The sequence below is a fragment of the Notothenia rossii genome, assembly GCF_949606895.1.
Source record: "Notothenia rossii genome assembly, chromosome: 10".
NCBI lineage: Eukaryota > Metazoa > Chordata > Actinopteri > Perciformes > Nototheniidae > Notothenia > Notothenia rossii.
Genome location: NC_136908.1, coordinates 1,531,348 through 1,544,291, shown reverse-complemented (window position 1 = coordinate 1,544,291; position 12,944 = coordinate 1,531,348). Strand labels below are relative to the sequence as shown.

Below are 12,944 nucleotides of genomic sequence, written 5' to 3'. Positions count from 1 at the left end.
GCAGACTTCCTGTGCGCTCACGGACTGCTGGTGGACGTCAAGAACAGCCGCCTGGTGGACGCACTGACGTTTGCCTCGTTCGCATGTACCCGCGGCGAGGCGTCATTCAGCGGGCTCTCCAGCTCACTCTCACAGGGTGACAAGTTCCAGCACCTTCTCAGTGAGTTTCCCGACTTGACGCAGCCCACCTTTTCCGCTGCCACTACCAAACACAGGGTAGAGCACCACATTGACACTGAAGGCCCCCCAGTCTATGCTAGGGCCCGGCGGCTCAACCCTGACATGCTGTCGGTCGCCAAGTCGGAGTTCGACAGCATGGAGCGTCTGGGCATCATCCGCCGCTCGGACAGCCCTTGGGCTTCGCCGCTCCACATGGTCCCTAAATCAGCCGGTGGCTGGCGACCGTGTGGTGACTACCGCCGCCTTAACGACGCCACTACGCCAGACCGCTACCCGGTCCCTCACATCCAGGACTTCTCTTCACACCTGGCGGGCAAGCTGGTTTTCTCCAAGGTGGATCTGGTGCGGGGCTACCATCAGGTTCCGGTGCACCCCTCAGACGTCCCCAAAACGGCGGTGATTACGCCGTTCGGGCTTTTCGAGTTCCTGCGTATGCCGTTTGGACTTAAGAACGCAGCTCAGTCCTTTCAGCGGCTGATGGATTCGGCGCTCAGAGACATGCCATTCATTTTCGTCTATTTAGACGACATCCTTGTCGCCAGCTCCTCCTCTGAAGAGCACCAGGCACATCTCCGTGTCCTTTTTGCGAGGCTCAGCCAACACGGCCTGATTATCAACCCGGCAAAGTGTCAGTTCGGGTTGTCCTCCATCCACTTCCTCGGGCATCTCATCAGCAAAGATGGAGCCGCCCCCCTCCCATCGAAAGTGGAGGCCGTGTCCGCCTTTCCACGACCGTCTACAGCTCGGGCGCTCCGAGAGTTCCTCGGGATGGTGACGTTTTATCACCGGTTCATCCGGCGGGCGGCCCACACCATGCGCCCGCTGTACGAGGCCCTCAAGGATAAGTCCCCCGGCCAGGCCATAGACTGGACGGCTGAAAGGGAAGCCGCTTTCGATGCCACCAAAGCCGCCCTGAGCGAAGCCGCCATGTTGGCTCACCCGTCACACAGGGCCCCCATCGCTATCACCACCGACGCGTCTGACTACGCTGTGGGCGCGGTGCATGAACAATGGGTCGACGGCGCCTGGCAACCGCTTGCCTTTTTCAGCCGCCAGTTGACTCCCAGGGAGCGCAAGTACAGCGCTTTCGACAGGGAACTCCTTGGTCTCTATTTGGCTGTTCGCCACTTCCGTTTCCTGCTGGAAGGCCGGGAGTTTGCGGCGTTCGTGGATCACAAGCCACTTACTTTCTGCATGTCCAAGGTGGCCGAGCCGTGGTCCGCCCGACAGCAACGCCAGCTATCGTACATCTCCGAGTACACCACGGACATACGACACGTCGCTGGCAAGGCTAACGTGGTCGCGGACTGCCTCTCCAGAGCGGTCATCGGAGCTGTGCAGCTGGGCCTCGATTACCTCCGCATGGGCGCTGACCAGGCCTCTGACCACGGGGTCCAGACCCTCAAGGCCTCGGTCACGGGATTGCGACTGGAGGAGGTCACGGTCGGTGACTCGGGTGCGAAGCTGTGGTGTGACATCTCCACGGGCCAGCCTCGACCGCTAGTCCCTACGGACTGGTGCCAACCCATTTTTGAGGCGGTTCACAATCTTTCCCACCCCGGTAGGAAACCGTCCGTGAAGTTGGTGTCGCAGAAGTTCGTGTGGCAGGGGCTTAAGAAGGACGTGAAGTCCTGGGTCGACGCATGCGTGGCTTGTCAACGGGCTAAAGTCCACCGCCATACTAGGGCCCCTTTTGAACTGTTTGCGGTTCCTGAGAGGAGGTTTGACCATGTCAATGTCGACCTCGTAGGTCCGCTTCCCCCCTCTCACGGTTTCACCTACCTGTTTACGATGGTGGACAGGACGACCCGCTGGCCCGAGGCCGTTCCCCTCACCTCGACGTCAGCTTCCGACGTCGCCCGCGCTTTCATCGGCACGTGGGTGGCGCGCTTCGGGACCCCGTCTGACCTCTCCTCTGACCGCGGTTCTCAGTTCACCTCGGAGCTGTGGAACGCTGTTGCTGTGGGTTTGGGGGTCAAGCTGCACCGCACCACCGCATATCACCCCCAGGCTAACGGATTGTGTGAGCGGTTTCACCGATCCATGAAGGCGTCACTGCGTGCCGGATTGACAGACGGCAACTGGGTGGATAAGCTCCCGTGGGTTATGCTCGGCCTCAGGTGTGCCCCCAAGGAAGACCTGCAGTCCTCGTCGGCGGAGCTCGTCTATGGCCAGACACTACGGGTCCCCGGGGAATTCATTCCCACCGCCACTGTGCCCTGGTCTGCAGCCGGGCAGCGCTCCTCCCTGCTGGAGACCGCCGGGACATTCACGCCCGTCCCCACGTCGCAGCACAGCAACCCAGCTTTCCGGGTGTCCCCCGGATTACGGTGAGCGGATTTCGTTTTTATTCGCCACGACGCTCACCGCGGTCCCCTGCGCCCCCCTTACGACGGTCCGTTCAGGGTCATACGTCACGGGGATAAGAGCCTGGTGGTGGACGTTGGTGGCAGGCCTGAGACTGTGTCCGCTGATCGGATTAAGCCTGCTCACGTGGACGTTTCCAGGCCGTTGGAGTTGGCTCTGCCCCCACGTCGGGGCCGCCCTCCCATGTCCCGCCCCCCACCCCCTGTGGGGATGCCCTCGCCCTCGTTGGCGCCCCTGCCCCTGCCCTCGCCTGCGGCCCCGCCCTCCTCAGCCCCTGTGGTCCGTACGCGCCGGGGTCGGGCGGTACTTCCTTCCAGACGCGAGGGTTTTGACTATGGGTGAATTCTGGGGGGGCTTGTGTGGTGATTGACATTATTCACCCACGGAACTATGGGTTGGGGTATTGTTCCGCACGGACATTAGTGAGTTGACCGGACTTCCTGTTTCCCCCGGTCTTACCTTCCCGGGCTGAAAGCTGTTTACATGTTGTTCTGATGTTAAATAAAAGTCTAGCTTGTACCTTCGATACCCCGCCTCCGACTCCCGTCTCTCGGCACTACAACATCATAATTCTAATAAAGATTAAAAACAACGTAAAAGGAAATGTTGCTATTAAAACTGTTAAATAAATAATGTAAGATAAAACCCTTTAAAATGAAAATAAAACAATATAAAAGTAGGTAAATAATAAAGACTAAAAGAACATTTAAAGGAAAAAAGGGGGAAATCCTGTTGGGTAACACGAATCAATAGATTAAATGTCGTGACTATAACACGAAATGCCGTGAGACTGGGTCTGTTGTTAAATGATGCACTTGTCATATTATAATTGTAATATATTATAGCGTAGCCTTTGCATCAGTGTTGGTAAAATCGGGTCAGGTGAGTTGATGATTCAGTAGGAGAGGACTCTTTAAAGTAGAGACACTACATACTGATATACACCTGAACATCAGCAGGAGAGGACTCTTTAAAGTAGAGACACTACATACTGATATACACCTGAACATCAGCTGGAGAGGACTCTTTAAAGTAGAGACACTACATACTGATATACACCTGAACATCAGTAGGAGAGGACTCTTTAAAGTAGAGACACTACATACTGATATACACCTGAACATCAGCTGGAGAGGACTATTTAAAGTAGAGACACCACATACTGATATACACCTGAACATCAGCTGGAGAGGACTCTTTAAAGTAGAGACACTACATACTGATATACACCTGAACATCAGCAGGAGAGGACTCTTTAAAGTAGAGACACTATATACTGATATACACCTGAACATCAGCAGGAGAGGACTCTTTAAAGTAGAGACACTACATACTGATATACACCTGAACATCAGCAGGAGAGGACTCTTTAAAGTAGAGACACTACAGACTGATATACACCTGAACATCAGCAGGAGAGGACTCTTTAAAGTAGAGACACTACATACTGATATACACCTGAACATCAGCAGGAGAGGACTCTTTAAAGTAGAGACACTACATACTGATATACACCTGAACATCAGCAGGAGAGGACTCTTTAAAGTAGAGACACTACATACTGATATACACCTGAACATCAGTAGGAGAGGACTCTTTAAAGTAGAGACACTACATACTGATATACACCTGAACATCAGCTGGAGAGGACTATTTAAAGTAGAGACACCACATACTGATATACACCTGAACATCAGCTGGAGAGGACTATTTAAAGTAGAGACACCACATACTGATATACACCTGAACATCAGCTGGAGAGGACTCTTTAAAGTAGAGACACTACATACTGATATACACCTGAACATCAGCAGGAGAGGACTCTTTAAAGTAGAGACACTATATACTGATATACACCTGAACATCAGCAGGAGAGGACTCTTTAAAGTAGAGACACTACATACTGATATACACCTGAACATCAGCAGGAGAGGACTCTTTAAAGTAGAGACACTACATACTGATATACACCTGAACATCAGCAGGAGAGGACTCTTTAAAGTAGAGACACTACATACTGATATACACCTGAACATCAGCAGGAGAGGACTCTTTAAAGTAGAGACACCACATACTGATATACACCTGAACATCAGCTGGAGAGGACTCTTTAAAGTAGAGACACCACATACTGATATACACCTGAACATCAGCTGGAGAGGACTCTTTAAAGTAGAGACACCACATACTGATATACACCAGAACATCAGCAGGAGAGGACTCTTTCAAGTAGAGACACTACATACTGATATACACCTGAACATCAGCAGGAGAGGACTCTTTAAAGTAGATACACTACATACTGATATATGCCTGAACATCAGCAGGAGAGGACTCTTTAAAGTAGAGACACTACATACTGATATACACCTCAACATCAGCAGGAGAGGACTCTTTAAAGTAGAGACACTACATACTGATATACACCTGAACATCAGCAGGAGAGGACTCTTTAAAGTAGAGACACTACAGACTGATATACACCTGAACATCAGCAGGAGAGGACTCTTTAAAGTAGAGACATTACATACTGATATACACCTGAACATCAGCAGGAGAGGACTCTTTAAAGTAGAGACACTACAGACTGATATACACCTGAACATCAGCAGGAGAGGACTCTTTAAAGTAGAGACACTACATACTGATATACACCTGAACATCAGCAGGAGAGGACTCTTTAAAGTAGAGACACTACAGACTGATATACACCTGAACATCAGCAGGAGAGGACTCTTTAAAGTAGAGACACTACATACTGATATACACCTGAACATCAGCTGGAGAGGACTCTTTAAAGTAGAGACACTACATACTGATATACACCTGAACATCAGTAGGAGAGGACTCTTTAAAGTAGAGACACTACATACTGATATACACCTGAACATCAGCTGGAGAGGACTATTTAAAGTAGAGACACCACATACTGATATACACCTGAACATCAGCTGGAGAGGACTCTTTAAAGTAGAGACACTACATACTGATATACACCTGAACATCAGCAGGAGAGGACTCTTTAAAGTAGAGACACTATATACTGATATACACCTGAACATCAGCAGGAGAGGACTCTTTAAAGTAGAGACACTACATACTGATATACACCTGAACATCAGCAGGAGAGGACTCTTTAAAGTAGAGACACTACATACTGATATACACCTGAACATCAGCAGGAGAGGACTCTTTAAAGTAGAGACACTACATACTGATATACACCTGAACATCAGCAGGAGAGGACTCTTTAAAGTAGAGACACCACATACTGATATACACCTGAACATCAGCTGGAGAGGACTCTTTAAAGTAGAGACACCACATACTGATATACACCTGAACATCAGCTGGAGAGGACTCTTTAAAGTAGAGACACCACATACTGATATACACCTGAACATCAGCAGGAGAGGACTCTTTAAAGTAGAGACACTACATACTGATATACACCTGAACATCAGCAGGAGAGGACTCTTTAAAGTAGATACACTACATACTGATATATGCCTGAACATCAGCAGGAGAGGACTCTTTAAAGTAGAGACACTACATACTGATATACACCTCAACATCAGCAGGAGAGGACTCTTTAAAGTAGAGACACTACATACTGATATACACCTGAACATCAGCAGGAGAGGACTCTTTAAAGTAGAGACACTACAGACTGATATACACCTGAACATCAGCAGGAGAGGACTCTTTAAAGTAGAGACATTACATACTGATATACACCTGAACATCAGCAGGAGAGGACTCTTTAAAGTAGAGACACTACAGACTGATATACACCTGAACATCAGCAGGAGAGGACTCTTTAAAGTAGAGACACTACATACTGATATACACCTGAACATCAGCAGGAGAGGACTCTTTAAAGTAGAGACACTACAGACTGATATACACCTGAACATCAGCAGGAGAGGACTCTTTAAAGTAGAGACACTACATACTGATATACACCTGAACATCAGCAGGAGAGGACTCTTTAAAGTAGAGACACTACATACTGATATACACCTGAACATCAGCTGGAGAGGACTATTTAAAGTAGAGACACCACATACTGATATACACCTGAACATCAGCTGGAGAGGACTCTTTAAAGTAGAGACACTCCATACTGATATACACCTGAACATCAGCAGGAGAGGACTCTTTAAAGTAGAGACACTATATACTGATATACACCTGAACATCAGCAGGAGAGGACTCTTTAAAGTAGAGACACTACATACTGATATACACCTGAACATCAGCAGGAGAGGACTCTTTAAAGTAGAGACACTACATACTGATATACACCTGAACATCAGCTGGAGAGGACTCTTTAAAGTAGAGACACCACATACTGATATACACCTGAACATCAGCTGGAGAGGACTCTTTAAAGTAGAGACACCACATACTGATATACACCTGAACATCAGCTGGAGAGGACTCTTTAAAGTAGAGACACTACATACTGATATACACCTGAACATCAGCAAGAGAGGACTCTTTAAAGTAGAGACACTACATATTGATATACACCTGAACATCAGCAGGAGAGGACTCTTTAAAGTAGAGACACTACATACTGATATACACCTGAACATCAGCAGGAGAGGAGTCTTTAAAGTAGAGACACTACATACTGATATACACCTGAACATCAGCAGGAGAGGACTCTTTAAAGTAGAGACACTACATACTGATATACACCTGAACATCAGCAGGAGAGGACTCTTTAAAGTAGAGACACTACATATTGATATACACCTGAACACTTTAGCAGGAGAGGACTCTTTAAAGTAGAGTTCCAGGTTCAACATCAAAGCAGATATTCAGACTCATCACTTTTTTTTAATTTAAAGACACTTTGATAGTAAATGAGAAGCTAAGACACAGATCCTCAGAGAGTCAGGAGGACAGAGAAAGGCTTAAATCACTTCACACGTCATCATATTTACACACATGGAAACCTACAAACTAAGTTTGCAGTTAAAAAGCCATTATACAATGTTGGTGTTATTTTTCTTCCTGCTTTTATTCTGAAATTCTCAACCCGGAAGTGACCTCTCTTGCTAACTGATAGCAACATGGAGTCTCGTCGCGACAGTTTTCTCTCTTTGTTCTCCCGATAAAGAGTGTTTTCTCGCGCAGTTCTGATCCTCCAGAGCCTCGGTGTGTCCGGATGAACTCTCCGATTTTATTCTGATCTGTTCGGCTTCATCTGGAGCTTCTACCTTACCGAATACAGAAGTTAGCTTAGCATGCTAGCTGGAAACACGTTAGCAACAGTGTGAGAGTTTGATAGAGAAAAAAACAACACAATTAACTTTGTGTGTGTGTGTGTGTGTGTGTGTGTGTGTGTGTGTGTGTGTGTGTGTGTGTGTGTGTGTGTGTGTGTGTGTGTGTGTGTGTGTGTGTGTGTGTGTGTGTGTGTGTGTGTGTGTGTGTGTGTGTGTGTGTGTGTGTGTGTGTGTGTGTAAACATGAGTGTTGTGCTGCTCTCGTTGGTGAAGCAGAGACTCTCTGCAGCTGCTGAAGAGATCTGTGTTCTGTTTGAAAGAACGATATCAGAGTACGAGGAGAAACTGTCTCGATCAAAAGAAGAACACGAGAGAGACCGGAAACTACTGGACGCTGTTTTACATTCTCAGATCCAGAAGACAGGTCGGTTCAGTGCACTCTTTAATGGCTGTTCACTAGATTAAACGTTTTTTGAACCTTTTAAAGTAAAATGCTTCAATCTGGTGCGCTTTGAGCAGAATTACTAGAGACTAGATCTAGGGGGTACACCTCTAAACACCCATATGAAAAAGATCGGTTTATATTAAATAAATAAATGTAACTTATTTTATTTTTGTTGTTCATTCGTATCTTATTTTACCTAGTTAACATTTATTTATGCATGAATATTTTTAAATCTCTCCAGTTTTAAAGGATATTTTTGGTTTACTGTCCTATAGTATACATTGGAATGATTTCAAACCTGTTTATCCCAATAATTATAAAGGACTGCCTTGGAAATATGTGTTTACATAAATGGAGACCAAACCGTTTGAGACCCACTGAGATAACTTAGACTAAAGTGAACTATCTAAACCAGGGGTATTCAACTAAAATTCAACGAGGTCCAGTTAGAGAAAATGTCCCCATGCAAAGGTTCGGAACATCAAAATGTCTAAGTTGCTTCATGAATTAGTGATATATATTGAAGTAGCCTGCAGCTTTATCAACGTCTGCATGTAATCAACAACAGACTGCCAATCGAATAAAGAAAGTACAATTCATAAACAACAATATTTATTGTCAATTAACATTGAACTCTACAGATATACAGTAAAATACTGTGGATATGTGTAATGTTCCTCTCGGGCTGCATTTAAAAAAAAAAAAAAAGCTTTTGAATAGCTTTTGAAAATGTGTGCATCTCAAAAGCAGGGACGTTCACAGGGCAACAGCCCGTTTGCCATTTTTGTCTGACCTGCCCCTCTGGAGAGAGCGAGAGTTTTTTTTCTTTTTTCTATTGTGGCCGAATCAACATGATAAGCCCACAATTAGTATTGTAGCGTCTCGCTGCGGGAAACACACTTTGTCAGCGCTGTCATCTGCCCCCAGTCACGTGACTGGGGACTCGCTCTCTTTTCTTGATCCCCCTCTCACAGGGGTTCACTTCATTGTAGGATTTCTGCCATGTCTCTACCACTTTAGTTTGTCCATCTCTGTTATTAAGTTATGGAATACTAAATAAATAAGTAATTAGATACCTTACCGTTACTGCGCTCATAAAAAATAATAAGAATAATGCGTATTGAAGTGGTTTAATTAATTAGTGAGTTTATTTAAGCTAATTAGTTAGAAGCCCTATTTTATCAGTATGTCTGCACAGCAGTTACAATGGTCAAACTACATTGAAACAGGATTGTCCCCATTTGTTCTTTAACAGTTTCTAATATTAGATATTTTAATGAGATCCATCCATCCATCCATCCATCTTCTCCCGCTTATCCGTGGTCGGGTCGCGGAGGTAGCAGTTCCAGCAGAGAGCCCCAAACTTTCTTTTCCCTGGCCACATCAACCAGCTCTGACTGGGGGATCCCAAGGCGCTCCCAGGCCAGAGAAGAGATATAATCCCTCCATCTGGTTCTAGGTCTACCCCTCGGTCTCTTCCCAGCTGGACGTGCCTGGAACACCTCCCTAGGGAGGCGCCCAGGTGGCATCCTAACTAGGTGCCCGAACCACCTCAACTGGCTCCTTTCGACGCGAAGGAGGAGCGCTTCAACTCCGAGTCCCTCCCGGATGACCGAGCTTCTCACCTTATCCCTAAGGGAGACACCAGCCACCCTGCGGAGAAAACCCATCTCGGCCGCTTGTACCCGCGATCTCGTTCTTTCGGTCATGACCCATCCTTGATGACCATAGGTGAGGGTAGGAACGAAAATGGCCCGGTAGACAGAGAGCTTTGCCTTCTTGCTCAGCTCCCTTTTCGTCACAACGGTGCGGTAAAGAGACTGCAGATAAATAAAATAAAGTCTAACAGCAGCTTGAGTTTCCCTTTTTCTTTGTTAACCGTTTCACATCATGACTTAACAGTTTCAGCCGATTATAGAACAATATCAGTCTTTACACATCATAACAATTGAACAGTTTTAAAGTTTATCTTTCTTTCCATCTTATATTCAACCTGGTATCACAGCAAGACGTGAACATGTGACGATTTACCATGCTGGGAGACGTGAAGATGTCACGATTTCGTCCCTTCAAACGTGACAGTTACACGGTATTGTTAACCAGTGGAGAAATAACCGGAAATGCCAAACAAATGCTACCCGACGTAATGATTTATTTTTTAATAGTCACACTCGATTACGCCAATTTTCTTGTTGCCCCAGCTGGTCGACACCTCTTTTAGCAGAAACAAAGGCTACATTAATGTATTAAATCGATGTTAATCCATGCGTGTGGATGTGGAACCGGAAACAGACGTAGGCAAGATCCTCAGCTCGATGATTTGGATGGTTTAGCCGCAATGCATGCTGGGATTTGGTGTTTATGTGATGTGAAATCTGAAAACGTTTTTTAAAAATAAAATAATACTTTATTCCGAGTGTGCTTGCTTTTCTCTTTGGAGGTCATCACATAACGGCATTGTATTACACGGTTCGGCTGCATTACATATTACACATCTGCCGTAGTTCTCTATTTATAGAGCCCTGATGAGAAGACTTCTAGACAAACAGGAAGAACTGCCACCAACACTGAAAACGTGACGTGGATCATAAATATATCATCAATTAAACAACATCTTACATTTCTTTTCACACAATATGTTCAAATGGTTTAAATATAACCTATCTATGAATTGAGATCAAATGTAAAAGTCAGCCGAATTAGTATTGATACTGCAAGGAGACGTATTTTGTGAAAAGAAATGTAGATGTTGTTTAATTGTTTATATATTTATGATCCACGTCAACTATTCATTGTTGGCGGCAGTTCCTCATGTTTGTCTAGATGTCTTCTCATCAAGGCTCTATAAATAGAGAACTACGGCAGATATGTAATATCTGTAGGGATATAATAGGGATGGCAGTCCCTCACTCGCTTTGTTCTGTTCAGTGCGAGAATTGAGCTGGAGCTTGTCCTGCCAGGAGTTTATATCTGGGCTGAAATGGTGTCAGGGCCATTCTCATACACACATGCAGGTGCTCATTGGTTAGCCTCGGTTAGCCTCGGTTAGCCTCGGTTAGCCTGCGCTGGAACCATATTTAGTTTTAATTTTGATCCTGGTGGACTGATCATATCGGGCTCTGAGACTGCTTATTGACCTCAGTTCTGACTTGAGAGGGAATGTTTGGTCAAACACTTTGTGTTTTGTTTCATAGTGGCGTTTTGGCTCTTTTCAGTGATGCAAATTAGTCGCTTTTCGGCGCCTCCCGCTTTTTTAACGCTGATTTGGGTGACTTGTGTATTCGTGGAGAACCGAAGAGTTTTCGTTTTGGGGGGGGGGGGGTCCGACGGACGGACAACTTCTCACTTCAAAAAAGAAGAAGAAATCTAGATCGCAAAATAATTAAACAAGCGAGTGCCTGTTTTTCCTGGCCATGGACAGGTTCATTGAACACAACACGAGCGTAACGTGTCTTCACCATAGGTCTTCACGTGGTTATGTCTCGTCTGGAAGGTGTAACGGAGAGCATCGGAACGCTGCTCCAGCTCTTCAAATATTGCAGTACCCATAAGGAGCCGTACACATGCCGCAGTGTTTGCGTGGCTGTGTCTTTAGTTGTAAGCACAGTGGCGATCTGTTGTTATTAGCATCTGGTTAGCTAGCTATGCTAACGAATTTAAAGAGCTTTTCTACAAACAGGTGGAAGAGAGCTCTCTCCTGAGAGGCTCAAATAACCTCAGCTCAGTGAGGTTAAGGCACACCTTGATATGATCATTATAGTTATTAATGAGACATTAGAGACTCAATTATGAACAGGTATAAAATACTATATGACAGTAACAAAAAAAAAGTTGTTAAAAATAACAAGAATAGAGTTTGAAAGGGGAGTGATTTGTAAAATATTCAAAAAGAAAAGTCTGTCATTGTCAGATGGTAGATTACGCTGTTTTTTCTGCTTCGAATAGTTCTCTCTTTTTTCACCATACCTGTGTTTGCATCACTGCTTTTAATGAGTGCTACGGTCTCTGAACAAATGAGACACACTGGCTCTGTGCTCCCAGTGGGCAGGACGAACATGAATGAGTCCACTCAGGGTTCAAAGCTCTGTTCTCACTGTCCACTTTCCTCCTCTCGGAGAGCGCCATGTCTCATTATTTGTCTCTCCAAGTCTGCCGCTAACACGCCTCTTCACTCTCTTCTCCGCTTCTCTCTGCCGCGCCCTCGTCTCTTCTTCTGTGTTTCTCTCCCTGTATCTCTCACTCCTCTCTTTCGCCCCTGTCGGCAGCTGTTAAAATAGGATCGTCCCGTCAAAATTGAAATCCCCTATTAATGTATTGATTATAGGTCCGGGTCCGTATAGGTCGGCGTCTGGGTCCGGATCCGGACCGCGGTCCGCCTGTTGCCGACCCCTGCTCTAAACCCTCAGAGTCCTTTACCTCACTGAGCTGTAGTTATCAGCCTCTCAGTCTGACTGGAGAGGACTCTCCCTCCACATCATTGTAGAAAATTCTTCTTTTTATATCCGTTAGAGTGTGGGATTAGTTTTGTATCATAAAGATAAAGCAACACTTTCTCAGAATAAAGCAAAACTATGAGTTTAAAAGAAAAAAACTAAATAGTCAAACAAAATAAAATAAAATACATTTCAAAAATAAAACTAAGTTGCAAACAAATCATTTGTGTAATCATGTAAACTGTAAGTCTTTTTTCTTTGTTTTAACAGGTTTTTGTTTGCA

The 12,944-nt window shown here is 45.6% G+C and overlaps 2 protein-coding genes across 3 annotated transcripts in view; one reads left to right on the top strand and one right to left on the bottom strand.

The window, feature by feature from the left end:
• Nucleotides 1-12,944, bottom strand: part of LOC307022903 (major histocompatibility complex class I-related gene protein-like) — a 218,634-nt gene that overhangs the window by 23,310 nt on the left and 182,380 nt on the right. The gene's annotated exons all lie outside the window — the stretch shown is intronic.
• LOC307022910 (uncharacterized protein) overlaps nt 1-12,944 on the top strand; it is a 153,231-nt gene that overhangs the window by 136,728 nt on the left and 3,559 nt on the right. The window contains exon 1 of one of the 2 annotated variants that reach the window (XM_079655836.1): nt 7,614-8,207. The exons of the other annotated variant lie outside the window; for it this stretch is intronic. Within the exon in view, the coding sequence (XP_079511962.1) occupies nt 8,027-8,207 (181 nt within the window). The 5' untranslated portion in view covers nt 7,614-8,026. Of the gene's footprint in view, nt 1-7,613; nt 8,208-12,944 lie in introns of those variants that run through there. 2 annotated transcript variants of the gene reach the window in all.